The sequence below is a fragment of the Tachypleus tridentatus genome, chromosome 5 (genome assembly GCF_004210375.1).
Source record: "Tachypleus tridentatus isolate NWPU-2018 chromosome 5, ASM421037v1, whole genome shotgun sequence".
NCBI lineage: Eukaryota > Metazoa > Arthropoda > Merostomata > Xiphosura > Limulidae > Tachypleus > Tachypleus tridentatus.
The window spans coordinates 19,629,225-19,649,544 of NC_134829.1; the positions used below are offsets into that span (position 1 = coordinate 19,629,225).

Consider the following 20,320-nt stretch of genomic DNA (forward strand, 5'->3'; position numbering starts at 1 on the left):
TCCCTAATTTAGCAGTGTAAGACAAGAGGGAAGGCAGTTAATCATTCGCACCCACCGCCAACTCTTGGGCTACTCTTTTACCAACAAATAGTGGGATTGATCGTAACATTATAACGCCCCCACGGCTGAAAGGGCGAGCATGTTTGGTGCGACGGGGATTTGAACCCGCGACCCTCAGATTACTAGTCGAACGCCTTAACCCACCTGGCCATGCCAGGCCCCATCAGAAGCACACACGCAGAAATATCAACGGACTTAGTCGATCACTTTACGAAAAACCTCATGAGTGAAGGAGCTACATTTTTTATCTTGAACGGCAGACACTGTGCAAGTGGACTAAGCAACCAGGCTAGAGTCTCTTACAGTTCGGATATAAATGCTGTCAGTTTTGAGCAGCTGACTATAGGGAAGGCAGCGAACAACATCAACCGTCACAAAGGCCTTGTCTAGCTTTTAACCGATTACTTAATGGATAATATCTATGATGCTCCCATAGCTAAAAGTGCTAAGTGTGATAAACGGTATATCAAGGTTCGAACCTTGACGTTCTGATCTGTAATTCGTCAAAACCAACCCATTACATAGAGCACATGCAAAAATTAATTTTGATGTCATTGAACCAATGATAAGTTTGCTTAAGATCTTTAGAAATATTATATTTAGGAGGAAGGCATGTTACATATGATGAATAATTATATGAGTGTTGCAACCAAATCCACGTGTAGCAAGGTTTTACACCTTAAATAAACACCGTTAGGTTTTATTACGAGAGAGTTATTATTTTATTTCAAGTTGTTGATTTTCTTATATTTTTATTTGAATGGATACCGGTGTTAGAAAAATCACGTAATATCAATGACTTTCATTGTCAACAGACGTATCTAACTACGTAAGATACAATATCTTAGTGAACAGGTTTTGATGGTCCATGTCGATTATACAATAAAAAACCGTTAATAAACTCACTGTATTAAATGACCCGAGTTCAGTATTAGTAGGTATCTGCTTACTTTATATAATGTATCTTTCTGTAAATGTATAGTTTTTAATATGATAAATTTCAGAAATAAAAATAAATCCAAACTGTGACAACACATGAGACTGAAAGTTCGATGTTTAAAGTTGTCCTACTTTAAGGATCTTTTTTCTTCATATGTAGGACTGGCTTGCTGATTTTCAATCCTTTCAGGCTTTATCAGATTGGTTTGTTTGTTTAATTTCGCGCAAAGCTACACAAGGTCTATCTGCGTTAGCCGTCCCTAATTTAGCGGTGTAAGACTAGAGGAAAGGCAGCTACTTATCATCATTCACCGCTAACTCTTGGACTACTCTCTTACCAACAAATAGTGGGATTGGTCGTCACCTTATAACGCCCCTACGGCTGAGAGAGCGAGCATATTTGGTGTGGCTGGGGTTCAAACCCGCGACCCTCAAATTACGAGTCAAGTGCCTTAACCACCTGACCATGCCGGGCTACCTTATCAGAGGAAAGCTTTGGTGAACATCAGAAAACTTTCAAAGACCGTGAAGTTTGAGACTCATTACAATTTCTTTTAGAAAACGGATACGATGAAAGAAATCGTGATTTATCTAAAATTACTCAACTTTGAATAATTCATTGTTTTATGAAAACTATAACACTTGTTTAATAAATTAACCCCTTTGGTAATTAAGTTAGCATCAAGTAGCTGGTGCTAAGCAAAGAAATTAATTCTTTTGAAAACTAGTAAATTAGGCATTTAAATTTTCGTTTTGAACTTATTTTATATTTTCTTCATGTGTTTGCTAACTTTTCACGTTATTATATGAAGTATATAAAACCTAGACCGCTCTGAGTATCACAGCATATATACATATATAATTTTAACCATAATGAAACTAGAAATATCTCTTCCTCTTATACTGTATTTATCAAATTATTTTTAATGATATAATTATTTATCCTTTTTAACTCTATATATATATTGTCACTTAAATATTTGAATACCGTTAACTTAGCACATCTTTATTAAATAATTGATGTCTGGGTTACTTAATAAAATATTTTCTGTAAATAAGTTATCCATAAGTGGTATGAAAATTAACATCTATTTAAGTATAAATTTAATAGAAATAACAAATTAGCTAAAAACAAATTCACGAAAACATACAGTTATTTAGCTAACTAATTTCTTTTTTAGTGAGGCGAGCTAGCGAAAAACCACAGAGAAAAGTGTGTTTTTCTTATAGCAAAGCCGCGTCGGGCTATCTGCTGTGTCCACCAAGGGGAATCGAACCATTAAATTTAGCGTTGTAAACCAGTAAAATTATTGCTGTCCTAGCGGAGGATCAAATAAAAAAGAAATTGTTACTTATTTTACAAATAGAAATTACAGACGGATAGACACGTACCTGTGTGCGTGCGCACATGCGTCTCTGTGTATGGATGATCGCCACAGATCCAAGATGAAAGAACCTAGAAACCTGAATTTTTGCTCCATACTGAGTAGACCCTAAAGGTGTACAACTGTGTATTATTAACAATACGCTCTGACAATGGCTTTTATGTAACGTCGATTAGCAACAAAATTATATAGATCCTATTGTTATGGTAAATGGGTTCAGAATACACATATCAACCTAATAACTCAGCAAAGCCGGATGCTTTCGCTAGTATATTGCAGTACAGATTTGCGCTAATAAGCAACAAGAATAATATTTGAGATAAACGACCAGAAGCATAGTCTAGCTCTGATGTTGCAATCTTATCATTAGTGTTTATAAGATGTGAAGTGCTGACCACTCATGGAATATAACTGTTTCTTTAGTGCCAATAGTGTGAAACGCCTCTCAAGGGTCTCCATTACATGCATTAATAGGCCTGCATGACGCTCCATCGAGTCACTCTTGTTGTTTTCAAAGAAAGTTTCAACCAGTATGATACGGTATAGGCAGGCGTTTCCACCCACTGAACTGAAGCTAGAGACAATTGCAATTGTACTGCAGCGCAAAGGGTCGTAGAATATGATGCTATAAATGAGGTCCTATTAATGTCGATCCTCAAGATGTAGAGGTAAAAACATCTACAGATGCTTATATCTCTTCATGTCATACTTCCAAAAGCACTGAATGTTTCATATTCTTGTATAAAAAATGTGATGCTTTTGTTTCCAGGTTATCATTTAATTAACACATACATATTTCTTCACTGCAAATAGAACGCTACTCATCTGTAAAAGAAAGTAAGTAGCATCTGTTGACCCCTGGTGTTTATAAGCGGAACTACCTCATCAGTATTCTCCCAGGCATATAGGCTTTGCGAAATTTGTTTTTCATCAGCCGTGCACTGGTTACGGCTGCAAATATCTGAGTCAGTCTTGAAGCAGGTAATGTAAGATTGCCACAAGACAGAACTGAGAGACAGTTTTAATGTGTCAGCTGGAATTAAAACAACTCGAACAATGATCAAAAGCCTACTTTGTAAACCACTGAATTCAGAAAGATGACTAATATTACATTATAACTGGTTTTGCTTTGTCATAACTGTACTTTACGATACCGTTATAGGATAAGTCATGGTAGTAATAAATTATATTTTGTGAAACGTACTTCTCTCTTTGTTTTCCTCAATTCTGTAATTACATTATTTGTTCAAACGATATTGCGTGCGTTTCAAACCATTTCCTATTACATTAGACAAATCCTTAGTTGTAGCTTTCTTAGTACTGGCAATCACCGTCTATTTGCAAGGTGTTTTATGTAGTTTTGGAAACCAAAATAATTTCGGTATTATAAGGTTTTCAGAATATACGCCAAAGTCTGATGTCACTGTAATTTGTTTTTATATACTTCCTTCAACGGCTTTAACTTATTTATGTGTCTCGTTATCTTAGTGTTTCTAACTTAAATTACGATTCTTTACAAGATGGCGTAACAAATATATCTTAGGAAACAATAATTGTGAATAAATAAAAAGTTGTCAAACATTTATGTTCTTTATACAGCAAGATACATGATCGCTCCTTTCGATAAAGCTGTCCAAAAGTGTGTTTCCAGATGTCTTCCAGTGGGATAACGGTAAGTTTATAAACTTAAAACACTAAATAAATCGAGCCTCTTATTCTAACTTTACCGGCAGAAGCGATCGTGTATCTTGTTGTGAAAGGAACATAAATATTTAATACCTTTTTATTTATTCACAATTATTCGTGGTTGTCACTGAAAAATTTCCCTCCCTAAATTTGTTATTCGTTTTTTGCTTATGTCTTCAGGACTTTGTGCTTATTTTCTAAATAAGTTTAATCTTAAGTTCTAGTTTTTACTCACTTTATGCAAATTTTATTGATTAATTGACTAATTACGTGATTTTTTACCAATACAATTAACTTTAATATACTCATGATAAAGGACTTTTTTTACCTTTTCTCGTTAAGAGCCGCAAATCATCATCAGTTATGTGTCGACAGTATAATTAAACAAAATAACCAAATTAAGTAACAGTCCTTATTAATCTGTGCGAGTTAAAAGGAAATCGCAGAATAAAAAAAACATTTTACATTTGTTTGCTATTTTTATCCATAAATAATTTCAATTTTGGAGCCAATTCGTATGTAAACTCTGAAGTATACAATCGATTTTCTAGTTAACAAAGAATACAGAAACTAAAAAACTGCTACAAACGCCATTTTCAGTCAGACATTTATCATCTAGAATATAGTGTTAATGTTAAACAGCTCTTTGTTACGTCCATTTATCTATAAACGTGTTTATTAAAAAAAAAAAGAGTAATTCGCTACAGACTTGAATTAACGTTTATTTCTTAAAGGGCGTGGCATGGTCATGCGTGTTAAGGCGTTCGACTCGTAATCCCGGTCGCACTAAATATGATCGCCCTCCCAGCTGTAAGGACGTTATAATGTTACGGTCAATCCCACTATTCGTTAGTAAAAGAGTAGCCCAAGAGTTGGCGGTAGATGGTGATGACTAGCTGCCTTTCCTCTGGTCTTACATTGCTAAATTAGGGACGGCTAGCGCAGATAGCTATCGTATAGCTTTGCGCAAAATTCAAAACAAACCAGATTTATACAATAATCACTTGTGAATTAGTTTTATCTTCTGAATTTTTGTGATATGAAGTTATATCACATATATATAATGCTTAAACGTCACATTATTCACTAGTTAATACAGTCAATAAAAGACAACTAGTTGGAAAAACGTAATTTCAAAAACAAAAAATAAGCACAGCAAGAATTTTTCAGAATTTTGAGTAAATCACCAGCAGCGTCACCTACCTGTAGGTGCTTGAATTTTGTGGACTGATTGCAGAAACATGCAGCTAACTCCAGTTCCAGACACTAATGCGGAGATTATCTGACCGACAAGTATTGATCGCCAGATTTGCCTGTAAAATTAAAGTGAGTAACATTAAAATACATATCAAGTTTTCTGGTAATATATAAACAAAAGTAGGTGTCGCGCGAGAAAACGTTAAAGAGCAATATTGATATTTATATTAACGAGTTTACCCCCTGCTAGTACAGCGGTATGTCTATGGATTTACAACGCAAAATCAGTGGTTCGATTTCCCTCACTGGGATCAGCAGATAACCTGATATGGCTTTACTATACGAAAAACACACACTCATTAACGGGTTACATGGAATTAAAATGCATAAACCCAATACTTCGAGACAAACATATTTTAAGTCAGTTTCTATAAATATTAAATATTTATCTTTATAAGACTTATTAAACAGGTAACTACAGGTGTGATATTGATACGTCATCAAGTCCAAAATCTCAATCCATAAGTAATTGCTCCAGCACGGCCAGGTGGTTAATGTACTCGACTCGTAATTCGACGGTCGTGAGTTCGAATCCCCATCACACGAAACATGCTCGCCCTTTCAGCGGTGGGGGCGTTACAATGCTTCGGTCAATTCCACTATTCGTCAGTAAAATAGTAGCCCAAGAGTTGGCGGTGGATGGTGATGATTAAGCTGTCTTCCTTCTCGTCTTACACTGCTAAATTAGGGATGGCTAGCGCAGATAGCCCTCGTGTAGCTTTGAGCGAAATTCAAACAAACAAGCATAAGTAATTGCAAATATCGTATATTTTGGGGCTCGTGTATAGAAGCTCTAAATATTATCTAAATTTTAACATAATCACAGTCACCTGCACATCTAGACGAATTATTGTATTCTCAAGCACATCGCACGGTAAAGCATTCATACAGTATGTTTTTATTATTTATACTTAAAAGTCATAGAAATTATACTGAAATGCTTGGTTTGATTTGTTTTGAATTTCGCACAAAGCTACTCGAGGGCTATCTGCATTAGCCGTCCATAATTTAGTAGTATAAGACTAGAGGGAGAGCAGCTAGTCATCACCACCCACCTCCAACTCTTGAGCTACTCTTTTATCAACGAATGGTGGGGTTGACCGAAACATTGTAACGCCCCCACGGATGAAAGGGTGAGCATGTTTCGTGTGACGAGGATTGGAACCTGCGACCCTCAGATTATGAGTCAAGTGCCTTAACCACCTGGCTATACCGGGCCTGTATTGAAATGCTAAGAATTTATCATGCTAAACTTAGAATTAATCTATATTTTAGTTTATTAATTTCACTTTACTTCAAGTTAAAACAAATATATTGCAAAAAATTCAGCAAACTCGATAATAACAGTTCCTGTTGTTATTGAGATGCCTGAAGAAATTTGTATGACTTAAAAATAAAATATATTAATACATAAAATGATAAAAAACAACAGGTTGCATTAAGAAAAAAAACTAAGTAAAAGACAGTCAAAAGTCAAACGCGATTATAAATAGGACAAAATTAAGATAAAAACTGACATTATTTACTTTGTTAAATCTATAACATTTTCATCACCAAGTAAGTTCCGATCTCCATATCCCCCCCTTGGAAGGATCGTTTATTTAGAAATACGTTAATTCCAATAAAATTCGACTTTAAATTTTTTTTTAAGTTAAATGAGGCGTAACAAAAAAATGTGAAAAATGTTTTATCTTCAAATTTACTTCTTATTCTGAGTATAAAAGTTCATACATTTTTTAAAAGATGTTCAACTTTATGTTAAAAGTATATTATAGATGAAACTGGCAAGCATACAATCTAACTAAATAACAAAATAATTGAAACTGATGTTAATCGTGATGACTCACTTACTTAATTTCCATTTCAAACACATTCCAAGAATCTACTATAAACTCTCTGTATTTACTAGCAAAATATGCTTTAAACCTTATAATTCGGTACAGACAATAAATCACACATACCTATATATCTAGATATGTATATATTGCATATATTTATTTCATTTCAGTATATTCGCGTATATCAATTTATATTTGCTTGTTTGTCGTATTTACCAACGTATATGGTATATACATATTTTTTATTTTATGACCGGCTTTAGCATGTAGGCTAGGTAAACAATTGCCTGAAACACGACTATAAATAAAAGTTTTGGTGGTAACTTATTCTTTCAGTAGAGTTGACTGTATCGCCCTCGCTTTACATTCTCTGCTCTCTCTCAGTAACATGGAAACAATGTTCATATTACAAACACTACAAGGCAAAGCACTTCGATTCAAACAAGCATCTACTAAATTATTGAAATTCAGTTTTAAACAAACACTTCACACCTTTACGAAGTAAAAAGAACTTGCCTCAAGCGCCAAAATATCTAATGTTGACCAAATTATATTGTTGAAACAGTATTTTTAAACTGGTTCTTCTGTTGACTGTAACAATAAAAAGCACTTCCTTACAAATAGGACATACAGTTTACCTCATCTGCTGATATAAACACTGAGGTGAGTACCAGATGATAATAACAAGAATGAGGCCGATAGGTGTTGACTCATCATGTAGAATCTGCCTGCTTCGCAAGAAGTAAAGATAGTTTATTTACAGATGTTACCTGTGGCCTTCTATAATCTGTCATTAAATCCCTATCTTTAGCGTTCCCTAGCTATATCAAATTGCATTTTGTTTTCCGATAGTTTCATTTCTTTTCAATATTGATGATGACTTGTCATGACTGTCACTTTTTACCTTAACAAGAGATGCAAATATTCAAACAGTAAAGTTGTGGCAGATCTTATATAGGGATTCTCTTACAAGCCTATATTTAGCACCACCCTTGTGTTAAACGGCACGTACATCCGAGCATTGGTCTTACCATGTAGTTTCTTTGTTTGTTGACATCCATTTTGAGACCAACTACTCGTAATTTGGCACAAAATAGCCTGGAAATCAGTTATAAGTGTAATGTTCCTTGCACTTTACATTTGAAATTTATTGTTCAAAGCAATACACGAAAAAACTTGCTTTAAGGCTGTAAGTTCCGTCATTGTATTACTATTGTAAGAGCGAATGCTCCACCAGCCTTGTGAAAGGTGTTTACTTCACGAAATGGCGAATGCCAAACCAAGTTACTATTTATTTATGGTTTAATAATTATATGTGGTTATGATAACAAGTGACAACACATTGTGGTTTTTAAATACGTGCATACAAGCTGTTTTTATTATTCGCTTTCTCCCCATCTAAACATTTTCTGTCTAGACTAATGTCCACAGATCCAAATAGCATCAGCTGTTTATTTCACATGGTGGAATATGAAATTTATTGAAGACTAATTATCTCCATAGTTATTGAATAACATATGTCCACCTATTACTCCTGAGAACTTTTTAGCTAATGCCCTGTGTGGCTGGTTTCTTTATGATTTTTGTATTATCTGCACACCAAGATAATAAATAGTTGCACTGCTTCAAAACTAGAGACTTCGCTACACACTTGAATGTTATCAGTAAAAGCCAGAAGGCAGCGTCTTTTAACAATTGGTGTAAATTTTGAAAAAACTGGCAATAGTGACATATAATCCTTGAAATAGACTAGTATGTGAGGCTATCTACTGTGATTTCCACTATCAATGTTTCATGATGCATCTTTGGTAGCTACTGCAGCTGCAACCTTGTTTATATATTATATCACTGATACATATTTTGGGAATTTTGTCAGAAAGAATGAAAACCTAGGCTATATTTCAAGCATATTCTAAACATAAAGCTACTAAACGTGTTTTTACCACTTAAAATATTTCCGTCTACCACCTGTAAATTCAACATCACTGGTTAAGGTTTTTCTTCCACCATTTTAATCACGTAATGATGAGCCAACATTGGTTCACTTTGATAAGAACCTTCTCCCGGTTTTTGCAATGTTGTTTTATAAGGTTAAGATTCGATGGCCTTTAAGACGAGAGTTATCCTTTCAGTATGTGAGCAAAAATTTTGTAATTACACCAGACCATATATCATGGATGCTATCTTTTGCTTAACTACGTTGATATTCTGACAATAACAGCAATAACCTGGATCCTGCAAGCCTCTTAAAGGTGGGTATTCCTACATCATCGCTGCTTTGGAGGTATTTAAATTATTTAAGGTTTTGTGTATTTCATTAAAGGTAAAGGTCGCTTCCATATATAAAAGCAATTATATCTCGAATAAGGAGTACTGTAGCTTGAACACCTCGTTCCTGTCCGAATGTTGTGTTTTATGTATTGTTGTTTGTAAACATCCTTTAACCATATGCTGTTCAGAATTTCTTTCCCTTGTTCTGTCTACCATAACAAACTAAACAATGGATCAGTAACCTGTTAGAGCTGGGTTTTCATTCTTAAGAGGGGTGCACATTGGTCAATAGAGTAGAAGTAGACTCACTGGTGCAAAACCTTACACTGGTCAGCGTCAGCCGTGATTATAACAAGTAACTAGACATCTCCATATTGGTTCCACTATCTAGTAACATAGTGCAGCGAAATATCCTCTACTAACTTATCTGGTAGTGCGGTACTATCTGATCCTTGTCTGATTTCTTCTTGTTTCAGGCTTCATTTACCATACATATACTAAAATTAAACTAAGTTTTCTGTTGATAAATGATCTCATATTTCGAAGATTCATTTACACATTTTATGTTGTATTCAACTAGGCTAAAAATGATTTAACATTGGGACTGACCTTGCGTAAATATTAGTATTTGTCTGAGACACCTACTACTATTATCAAACTAAAGATAACTCTAACATTATATCTGTAAATAATCATTCAAAGTCAGTAATGTACGTTTCATTATAATTCAATTCGCATTACCTCTAATTGTAATTAAAGCTAAATAATAGGTCTACAACATACAGTAGCACTGTACATGTACTTGTGCTAACAACTGAGCCTGTGGTACTACTTACTGTATGTAACAAAGCCTATGTTAGGACAATATTATATTTTGTTATTCTTACCATTTTATAACGCTAACTTTCCAATGTCAGTACATAATGTAAATTCAACACTATGATAATGCTTCACTGATCTCTATTGACAACCGAATGAGCTAGAGTGAGAAAACATATCATTCTTTAGAATTCCCATACTCTTATACCAAGGATATATCATGAGGGCTCTACTTGGGTTAATAATGTTCAAATTTAGAACCTGAAATAACTGTCACGGTACTCATAAAATGTGTTAACTATATAGAAAAAAAGCTACCATAAGGTAACTCTGTATAATGCAAGAAATCAATTTAATAGCACTTCACAAATAAACCTTGATAAAAAGAGTGTTTAACACTATATATTAAGTTTTGTTGTCATGCCACGGCCCGAAAACGTTAAGAACTGTCAGTAGACCAGAGAGTTGTGAACTCTCTCACAATTTGCTGCAAACATGAAATCTTCCCCAAACACTGTCCAGTATATCTAGATCGTGAAACTGAGACAGTTAAACTTGAAAATAGGGAAGGAGAAGGATAATACCTAGACTCAGTGATACTGATATTAAATATCCTCTGTTATGCCGTCTTCGTGGCAAAAGGAAGTCTGCCACTGATCTCAAGCAGAAATAAATAACCAAATGACAGAAAAGTGTCCAGATCTGCAGTGTCAAGAAGACTCAACGAGAATTTAATATTTGGTTGTATAGCAGTTAGAAACCTTTACTTTGAATTCCAAATATTGTCAAGGAACTGAAATTTGCTAAAATGTGCAAAAACTGCACTGTTGATGACTAGAAAAGGGTGTTCTGAATGGATGAGTCAAAAATTCAAATATATGGCTCAAGAAAGGTGAAAGATACCTAAATGCACAGCACCTACCATGAAGCATGGGAAAGGCAGTATGATAATTTGGGGTGTTTTTTTCTACTGAGGTGACAGGACATATTTGCAAAATAGATAAAATAATGAACCACCACAAGTGCCATTAGATGCTGATCCATCATGGTATGTACCCAGCGGTTTGTGTGTTATTGGAAAAGGATTCTTACTACCAAGAATATAATGATCCCAAAGTCTTATCCAACCTACGCAGAAACTAGTTAGTTAAGAAAGAAGTTACTGTAATTATTCAAATTATTCAATAGCGCCACAGTGCCTCGAATCAACCCAGTCGAGTTCATCTCGGACTTGATCAAAAACTTGACAAACCAAAAGGTATTTCCAAAAAAATTATGGAAGTGTATTATAAAAAATTACAAAAGACAATGTTTAAATATGTTGCAGCAACGCTTGAAAGACTGTCTGCAGTTATTGAAGCAAAAGGGGGACACAAAATATTAACTGTTTGCTGAACTCAAGCACTTGCAAGATAACTGAAATTTTGATGTTTCACCTTCCATTGTTTTTCAAAGCAGCGTGAAATCAAATTTTTGCTTTTGTCCTAACACTTTTTCACAGTACTGAATATAGTTGGTAACTACAAAATACCTAAACTAAACACATAGCACAATTTACTTATATCTTTAACTTTGTAGGTAATAAAAGTGTAATTAAATCTATACGTTATCGTATGGTAAATTAATACGTATTATTGAAACTATAAAAAGCGTCACAACTATTTGTACCCTATTTTCAATAAACTTACATATGTAATATAGAAGAAGCTAAGAATAATGAAGAAACCCATATAACCACCACCCTTCTTAACAATAGATATCTGGGACACATGATAAACTAGAATATAAACTCCAATAATAAACACGAACAAAATTACAGACTTATAACCATATTCCATTATGTCAGAAAATATGTTAACAGCATATCATGATACGAATACTTTACAACACAACATAATTACGGTTAGTATACATCAAACACCTGAAGAATAAATGGAGAAGAAGAGAACCGTTACAACATGCCCTACAAATATAGTCAAACAAAACAGCCAATAAAAGTTAGTATCCAGAAATATAATAAAAGTGCAAGAGTTCATTATGCTACAAAAAAATACCATGTGATAAACTAGAATTATATTAAAATAATAAAATATGAATCACACATGAATGATAAAAGAAGCCTTCTGCATCCTTCTTAAAGGCCTCCCAGTGGCACAGCGGGATGTCTGCTAACTTACAACGCTAGAAACTGTGTTTCTATACCCGTGTTGAGCAGAGCACAGACAGACTATTGTGAAGCTTTGTGCTTAATCACAAACAAACAAACAGATCCACCTTAATGATAATTCATTCAGTCAGCATAGCGCTGTAGTCAGTAACACCTAAATACCCCTCTTGTAAATATTCACACAGCTAATAATTAAACCCTTACGCAATAAATAAGCAATAAACATTATATAAATATAATAGTAGTGTCTGTTACATGTCCATGTAACAACGTCGCAGGATATGGATGGATCTTCACAAATATTGGTATGGAGGCTCATTAGGTCCATGCGAATTCGGAGATATATTTTCTCTATCTTGCATTTTGAGGTTATTATGGGCGTTTTTGGATTTTTTATCACTACCCCATTTCCTGTGAATGGTTTTTCACCAAATTTGATATGAAGGTTTTTAGGTCTATACTGAGATATACGCAAACTTGCGCTTTAACAACTTTGTTTTGCAGTTCTTACAGACGTTTGTTTTTACAAGTACATACAAGGGAAGCAACCTTTCATGTCTTAAGTTAATCTTTTATTTATCATGAACTTACATAACTTCCTGCCAGAGAATGGGTAGTCCATGTAATATACGTGTATATGCCCTTGGTAATTATTTTTTCCTACCAAACCAACAGTTCGTAGCAACATTCTTGGTGTAACGAAAGCGGATATAAAAAATTGGAATGAGTAGAAAAGTTCCTGGAATCTTAACAATTATGGTTCACTTTACTTTTGCTTTTGGAATGTAATGTTGTGTAAGAAACAGTTGCATGTGAGATTTATCGGTCTTCACCATCTAATGATCAGTTTTTAAGAAAGATCATTTTGAAGAGTAAGATTATAGAACTCATCTGGAAGGTCTAGGTTTTAAGACTTAGTCTAAATTTCTAGTTTTTATCTCTCGAACAAAAACAAAAAAAAGAAAATAACATAAAAAATGTCCAGGTCATTGTTCGTTTGGGAGCAGGACAACTGCCAACGGACAGTCGCCAATAAGACAATTACCGATGGACAACTGCTGCCTTTATTACGATTACCTTTCGACTGTGTAGCTCATGGGCACTAAACCAACTCTGATCAAAGAACGATTGTGTAGCTCATGGGCACCAAACCAGCTCTGATCAAAGAACGATTGTGTAGCTCATGGGCACTAAACTAACTCTGATCAAAGAACGATTGTGTAGCTCATGGGCACCAAACCAGCTCTGATCAAAGAACGATTGTGTAGCTCATGGGCACCAAACCAGCTCTGATCAAAGATCGATTGTGTAGCTCATGGGGACCAAACCAGTTCTGATCAAAGAACGATTGAGTAGCTCATTGGCACGAAACCAGTTCTAATCAAAGAACAATTGTGTAGCTCATGAGCACCAAACCAGTTCTAATAAAAGATTGTGTAGTTCAAAATATTTCTAAAATTTACGTATATGTTATTATGTAACATTGGCTATTACCAATTTAATTACTAAGTAGTTTTTAAATAGAAATGAAAATTGTAACGACCCTTTGGTTTTAAAACCTAAACAATCCTCCTTTAAAGTACATTTATTATTTTTTCTCTAGGAATTTGATTACTAGCATCTTTTCACCGGTAAATGTCCACCGGTAGTTTCTCTAGGTTTATTTGTTCTATGTCCTGCTCTTACAACCAATTCTTCGATATGTGCACCGCTGATGTCACGGTGCAAGGACATTCTTTCGCTTAGGCAATAACTATCGTTATGTATAACTTGCAGTATTAAGATTGCGTAGAATTATATAATTATTTGTTTTTCCTTTTCCTGATTACTTTGACATATGGGATACATAAAATATTTGATGTATCCACACCCCATACCCCAAAGAGAAAAACGTGTAATGATTTAAGGTAAAAAACCGTAAACAATATCCAGACAATAGGATCACTTCCACACGTCCAATATCCAGACGATATGATCACTTCCACACGTTCTACCAATATTAATCAAAACGAGAAAGTTCGTGAAATAAAAACATCATCTAGTGCGTGATTAAGAAATATTGTTAAATAATGTGATTTTTTATATTTCTTTACTTGCTAGTGTATTAGTGCATAAGAGCACAATCAGGCTTTCCTCTGCTTCATAAAAACATACAATTCTGATATTTTATTCTGACACTGTAATTGTTATTAATTTACAACGTTTCTGAGCTTTGAATGTTACACTTCCAAAATAGACATATATTTACTGTGTTTCAAGTTAAACAAGTCTTTCCTGGATACTGTACATATATTGGCTTACAGCATCCCTGACCTTACAACCTAAGTATGTTACGCTTTCAGAATATACAAACAATAAACTATGTATCCATTTAGTCTAAAAACTCTATGTATTGCGTAGCTCATAGTCTAAAACCATTCAATATTTAAAAGACATCCCGTTATGAACTAGACAAATCTATAAACTTATTTTTAACCGTCTTTCAGGGGCCCAGCAGGGCCAGGTGGTTAAAGCGCTCGACTTGTAATCTGAGGATCGCGGGTTCGAATCCCCGTTACAGCAAAGATGCTCGCCCTTTTAGTCGTGTAAGCGTTATAATGTGACGGTCAATCCCACTATTCGTTGGTGAAAGAGTAACCCAAGAGTTGGCGGTGGGTGGTGATGACTAGCTTTCTTCCCTCTAGTCTTACACTGCTAAATTAGGGACGGTAGGGCAGATAGCTCTCGTGTAGCTATGCACGAAATTCAAAAAACGAACAAACCGTTCCTCAGTTAAAGGGCGCATTTAAAAAAGGAGATTATAAGACATAATGTAAATAAATATAAAAACTGAATGACATTTAGGTTGTGGTGTCGGCTTAAAATCAAACTTTAACAGTTCAGTAAATTTTGAATATTTATAGTCAAGTACTGTGGCAAAACTCAGTATATATACATACACACACTATGCACATGTTATAAATTTTTACAGTCAACGGATGAGTAGCAATGGTTATCATAAATTCAAGAGAAGGTTTTTCCCTATTAACGTTTCATACTTGTTTCGCTACATCTTTGTACATCTAATACTAAAATAGCCATAAACTTAAAAGATACCGTAAATTTTCTTCAGCGCCTACACAGTATAAGTATGCAGATTGCATTAACGTGCACTAAATGTACTGTTATCAAATCACCAGAAGAATTCTTGCGATGGAGTTATCTTTCATATCTTAGTAGAAACATCACAAATAAATCTAATAAATATTACAATGTAAAAAGACCGAGAACACTAACACTTTGTTTCAAGTAGAGAATGAAGAATATTTTCATTAAGTGCAAGAACATATATCACACTGAAACGAGAGTCTTGAAAGAATGATTTATCTTTGACTTACAAATCATAAGCTGCATGTTACAGGATCGCTAATTACACACTAATCTATTCCAGTGAAATTTTAGTTGTTACAGACATACGAATTATCTGAGCTAAAATAAAATGTTTTGATTTGTTCAATTAATTCTTAAGTTCATATTTCTTTTACTTGTGACAGAAATCAAACTTGAAAACTAACTATTTTAGGTTTATAGAATCTGAAATAAATCTTAAAAAAGTATATATATTAGAATGCTTCAGGAATTACCAGACGAATATACGAAGCACAACAATCGGAAACCTTGCGTCTGTTTTTCGTAGTTCATAACAAAGATTAATGTCACTAATAATCGGCCCGCCATGGTCAGGTGGTTAAGGCACTCCACTCCTAACCTAAGGGTCGTGAGTTCGAATCCCTGTCACAACAAACATGCTCTCTCTTTTAGCCATGAAAGGATTATAATGTAACGGCCAATCCCACTATTCGTTGGTAAAAGAGTAGCCCAAGAGTTGGCGGTGGGTGGTAATGACTAGCTGCCTTCCCTCTAGTCTTACACTGCCAAATTAGGGACGGCTAGAGCAGATAGCCCTCATGTAGCTTTGCGCGAAATTCAAACCACTAACAATTAACTCTGCTTTTTTTTTCTCAGCCTGTGTAAAATTACGTAACAATCATATTACATGGTCGCGTCATATTCTTGTTAACACCAAACTTCATTTTCAATAGAATAACAATCGCAATTCTCTTACACTAGTTAGAAAACAATGTTTTCAAATACAGGGTGGGTGTTTCTAATTAACTGTCGACTCTCTTCCACCTAGTCTAACAGTTATAAATTATGGACACCAATCCTTGGAATATTTTGCGTCAATATCAAAACAAGCAACTAATTCAGGCGAAAATATTTTGATAATGAAGACACTAACATATGAAAATATATTATTGTTGGATTCAAATTAGTAATTCAGCGATTTATGACGTTATTTATTACGCAAAAGTATATAAGTAGGCGTTAGAAACAACATTCTTACTAAACAGCTCTTTCAAACTTCACGAAACTTCGGTGGATGGTATTACATGTTAGGTTGATGAAAAATGATGTTTCTTCAAAATAAAGGTTTTACTGATGATGTTGGAAATTTTGTTGTGTGAGGTTTAAAAATTAGAAAATCAAATTACGAAGTAACATTAACGCCCTTTCCCTCTAGTACAGCGGTATGTCTACGGAATTACAACGCTAAAATCAGGGGTTCGATTTCCCCTCTGTGGACTCAGGAAATAGCCCGATGTGGCTTTGCTATAAGTAAACACACAAACATTAATGTTTATATTGAGGAGTTATAAACTAAGTTAAGAGCTGTCGCACTAAAATATACGTATAACTCCCAGATATAACCTTACAAGACATCTTCAACTATGTCTCGTGAGTTGTATCAACTCTTCTAAAGTCTTCCGATGGTACAGCAATAAGTCTACGGATTTATGACGCTAAAAATAGGGGTTCTATTCCCCTCCATGGATTCAACAGATAGCCAAATGTGGCTTTGTTATAAGAAAAGACACACACACACACACATACTCTTCTAAAATTAATTAAAATTCAGAAATAAGCTCAAACTATAATTTCAGGAAGACTTTGATTTTCTCAAAAAATTTATATGATAATTGATAAATCTGTTATATAATATATTTCTCATTAATGTGACACCGAAATTCGAAAACTGGAGTAGTTGAAATCCTGATCCTTGTATTTCTTGTGCAGCTAGCATATATATATATACATAGACTTGTTTTAACTGTTTTTGAATACCCAGGACAGATAAAACAATTTTCATTCAGGTTGTTCATGTGTAAAAGTTGTAATCAAAAAGTGATTATTTCATTACAATATATGTTATACCACAGAAGTATACATATTTTAATTATGGACTATTTCATAATAATAATACTTTAATAATAATACTTTATAATAATAATACATTTTTATAAAACAAATTAGCTAAATCAATATACATATACGTCCTTCAGATATATATCGGTATATCTGGAAGTTTATTACTCTAAAAACCAAGTTTTTATATCCGTGCTGAACACAGCACAAATAGTTCACTGTGTAGTTTTGTGCACAAATAGAAACAAATACTGAATAGACATAGTCTATGTCATTCTACAAATAACGATTAAGCTTGAACGTATGTCACAACATATCTCGTAGATAAATCGTAGATTTATTTCTATGTTAAATATTCGAGTAATGTTTGCGTAAGGATTTTAACTCATTGTTATCGAGCGAATAAAGTAATTATTTATAAGAATTAGTGTTTCTCTGTCAGGAACAGTCTTTAGCGAGTTATAAGCTGTATAAATTGTTTTGGAATTAAGGTCAGTTATACATAATATCAAAAGATATAGTTTTAAATTATGTTTTTTGCTTTTTTAAAATTATCTGCCTTATTCCAAACAAACAACCCATTTGAAAACAAAAGGAAACTGACTTAACTAGGTTTGTTTCCTGTGTTATTTCAGCGCTTAACATCACAAACAAAAGTTTCTATTACAAAAAGTTTTGTAATAGATTTATCACAGGTCTCCGTTACACAAAAGCGTTACTTGATGTGGTAAATCCTGAATCAACGAATGAAGTTTGTATTATCGTATACCTTGAATGAACATAACGTTATTCAAACTTAAATGTTACTCATTTATTTGGAAGAAAGATCTAACATGGAATGGAAGAATTTTAAAAAGATTACAAACTAGCAGATTTGATCTAAATGTTTCTTTCATCTTGTTTTGTTATTTCTGTGTTTATAAAATAAAATAGTAGGCTCTATGTAAATATATCGTATGTATATCAGCATGCTCCTTAGAGATTCAAGATATTGGATTTCCAGTGTTTTGGATGGGTATTACAGTTCCTTTGAACGCCCTCTTTCGGTTTATATCAGCAGTTCATCTTGGTTATACATAACTCAAAGTAGAAGACTACAGAATCAATTTCGGACTGTCATCCTAGTTTTAGAAATTCCCGAGTGGATGTCATAGTCTTGGTCGACCGACGTGTTCAACATTTGTAATAGCCTGCTTTGTGAAAAAAAAGTTCCCTTTCTTTCTTTCTTTTGGTTGGCGGAAATACGGCGCCGTATTCAGAATGGTATACAAATTTGAAGCGTATAGAGACAAGAAATATCATCGGTTTGTAGTTTAGAATGCCACACATTTTGAATCAAAAACAGCTTGATTTGTGAGTAAGAACATATTTTCCGAGTTTCTGGATAAAAAAACATCACGATAAGAAGAAACTTATCACAAAGATATTTGTTCCGTATTTGTTGTTCAACGTGTGTATGTGATATGAATTATTTTGCAGACTTTTATTCGCAAATACACGTTAGGACCTGTATACGTATCGAGAAACGGTAGTTAGAAAAACAACACAAACTCAACATCTCATTCCGTCTGTATAATCTTGATGGATTGGAAAAGATTATAGAAGTATAACAATTGTGTTTTATCACAGAAAATGCAATAAATAATGTTACTACATTATTCACGAATTTCTATTAAATATCTGATGGGTTTAACAATTTCTTTCAGTTATCAGTATACGTTTCATATAATTTTACGTCAATGTAAATATTGTTTTATGCAATTTGAACGTGAATTCCTTAACTTCAGTACCGTTCTTAAGATATTATTTCACTAAGTTACGTATCATTACTAATTCTACGCAAACAATGACCAATAAAACTATAACATAATTGTTTTCATACCTATAAAGGAGTAAAGGTAAAATGGGTTATAGTTTTGTTTTTCTTGACTCTTATGCCCTCTTTGTATTCCTCCAGTCCAAAATGTTCCAAAAATGGTTGTACAAACAAAATTTTTCCATTTGCCAGCGTTGTTTTAAATTATCTCTTTCAATGAGGATGTGTTTAAAAACACCATATCACTACTGGCATCCACATCTCTTGTTTTTCAGAACATCTTAGCACGCGAATCTTTTACCTACTGTAATTCAAACCTTAAATTTCATGCCTCATTCTCCACATGTGATATCGATAGATTCATTTTGAAGTTTAAATAAGTATCTCTTTAAAAAATTGCCCATGCCTAAATACCTGTCACTGTAAATCTTTAAAATTAAAATACTGTAACAAATAAATAAAAATATCGTGAATCCTTTTTAAACAGATTCATGCAGTCTTAAAATATAAACATTCCTGTAAAAAATTGTTCTGTTTCGAAAGCAAATAAAACCAAAGTGATGAGTAATAAATATTTTTTCTTATTTTTGCTCTTGAAATTCATATGTCATGCTGAGTTGTAGCCTATAGAATGCATAGTTATATATCCTTGTGATTCAGAGCATACGCACGTTTTACTGACGTCACAACAGTACAAACTGCAACATTAAGCGTCCTTATGCGACGTCATTTTAGTTATTACTGACTAACTAACAGACAACACACTACTGTAGAATGGTGAAAGTGATCAAAACAATGACCTCTTCTGGATCAATGTTTAGCAAAAAAAAATGAA

General features: G+C 33.8%; 1 protein-coding gene across 1 annotated transcript in view; it reads right to left on the minus strand.

Moving 5' to 3' along the window:
• LOC143250651 (solute carrier family 35 member F2-like) overlaps positions 1-20,320 on the minus strand; it is a 223,855-nt gene that overhangs the window by 44,360 nt on the left and 159,175 nt on the right. The window contains exon 2 of the mRNA XM_076501514.1: positions 5,274-5,383. Coding sequence (XP_076357629.1) covers positions 5,274-5,383 — 110 coding nt within the window. The remainder of the gene's footprint in view (positions 1-5,273; positions 5,384-20,320) is intronic.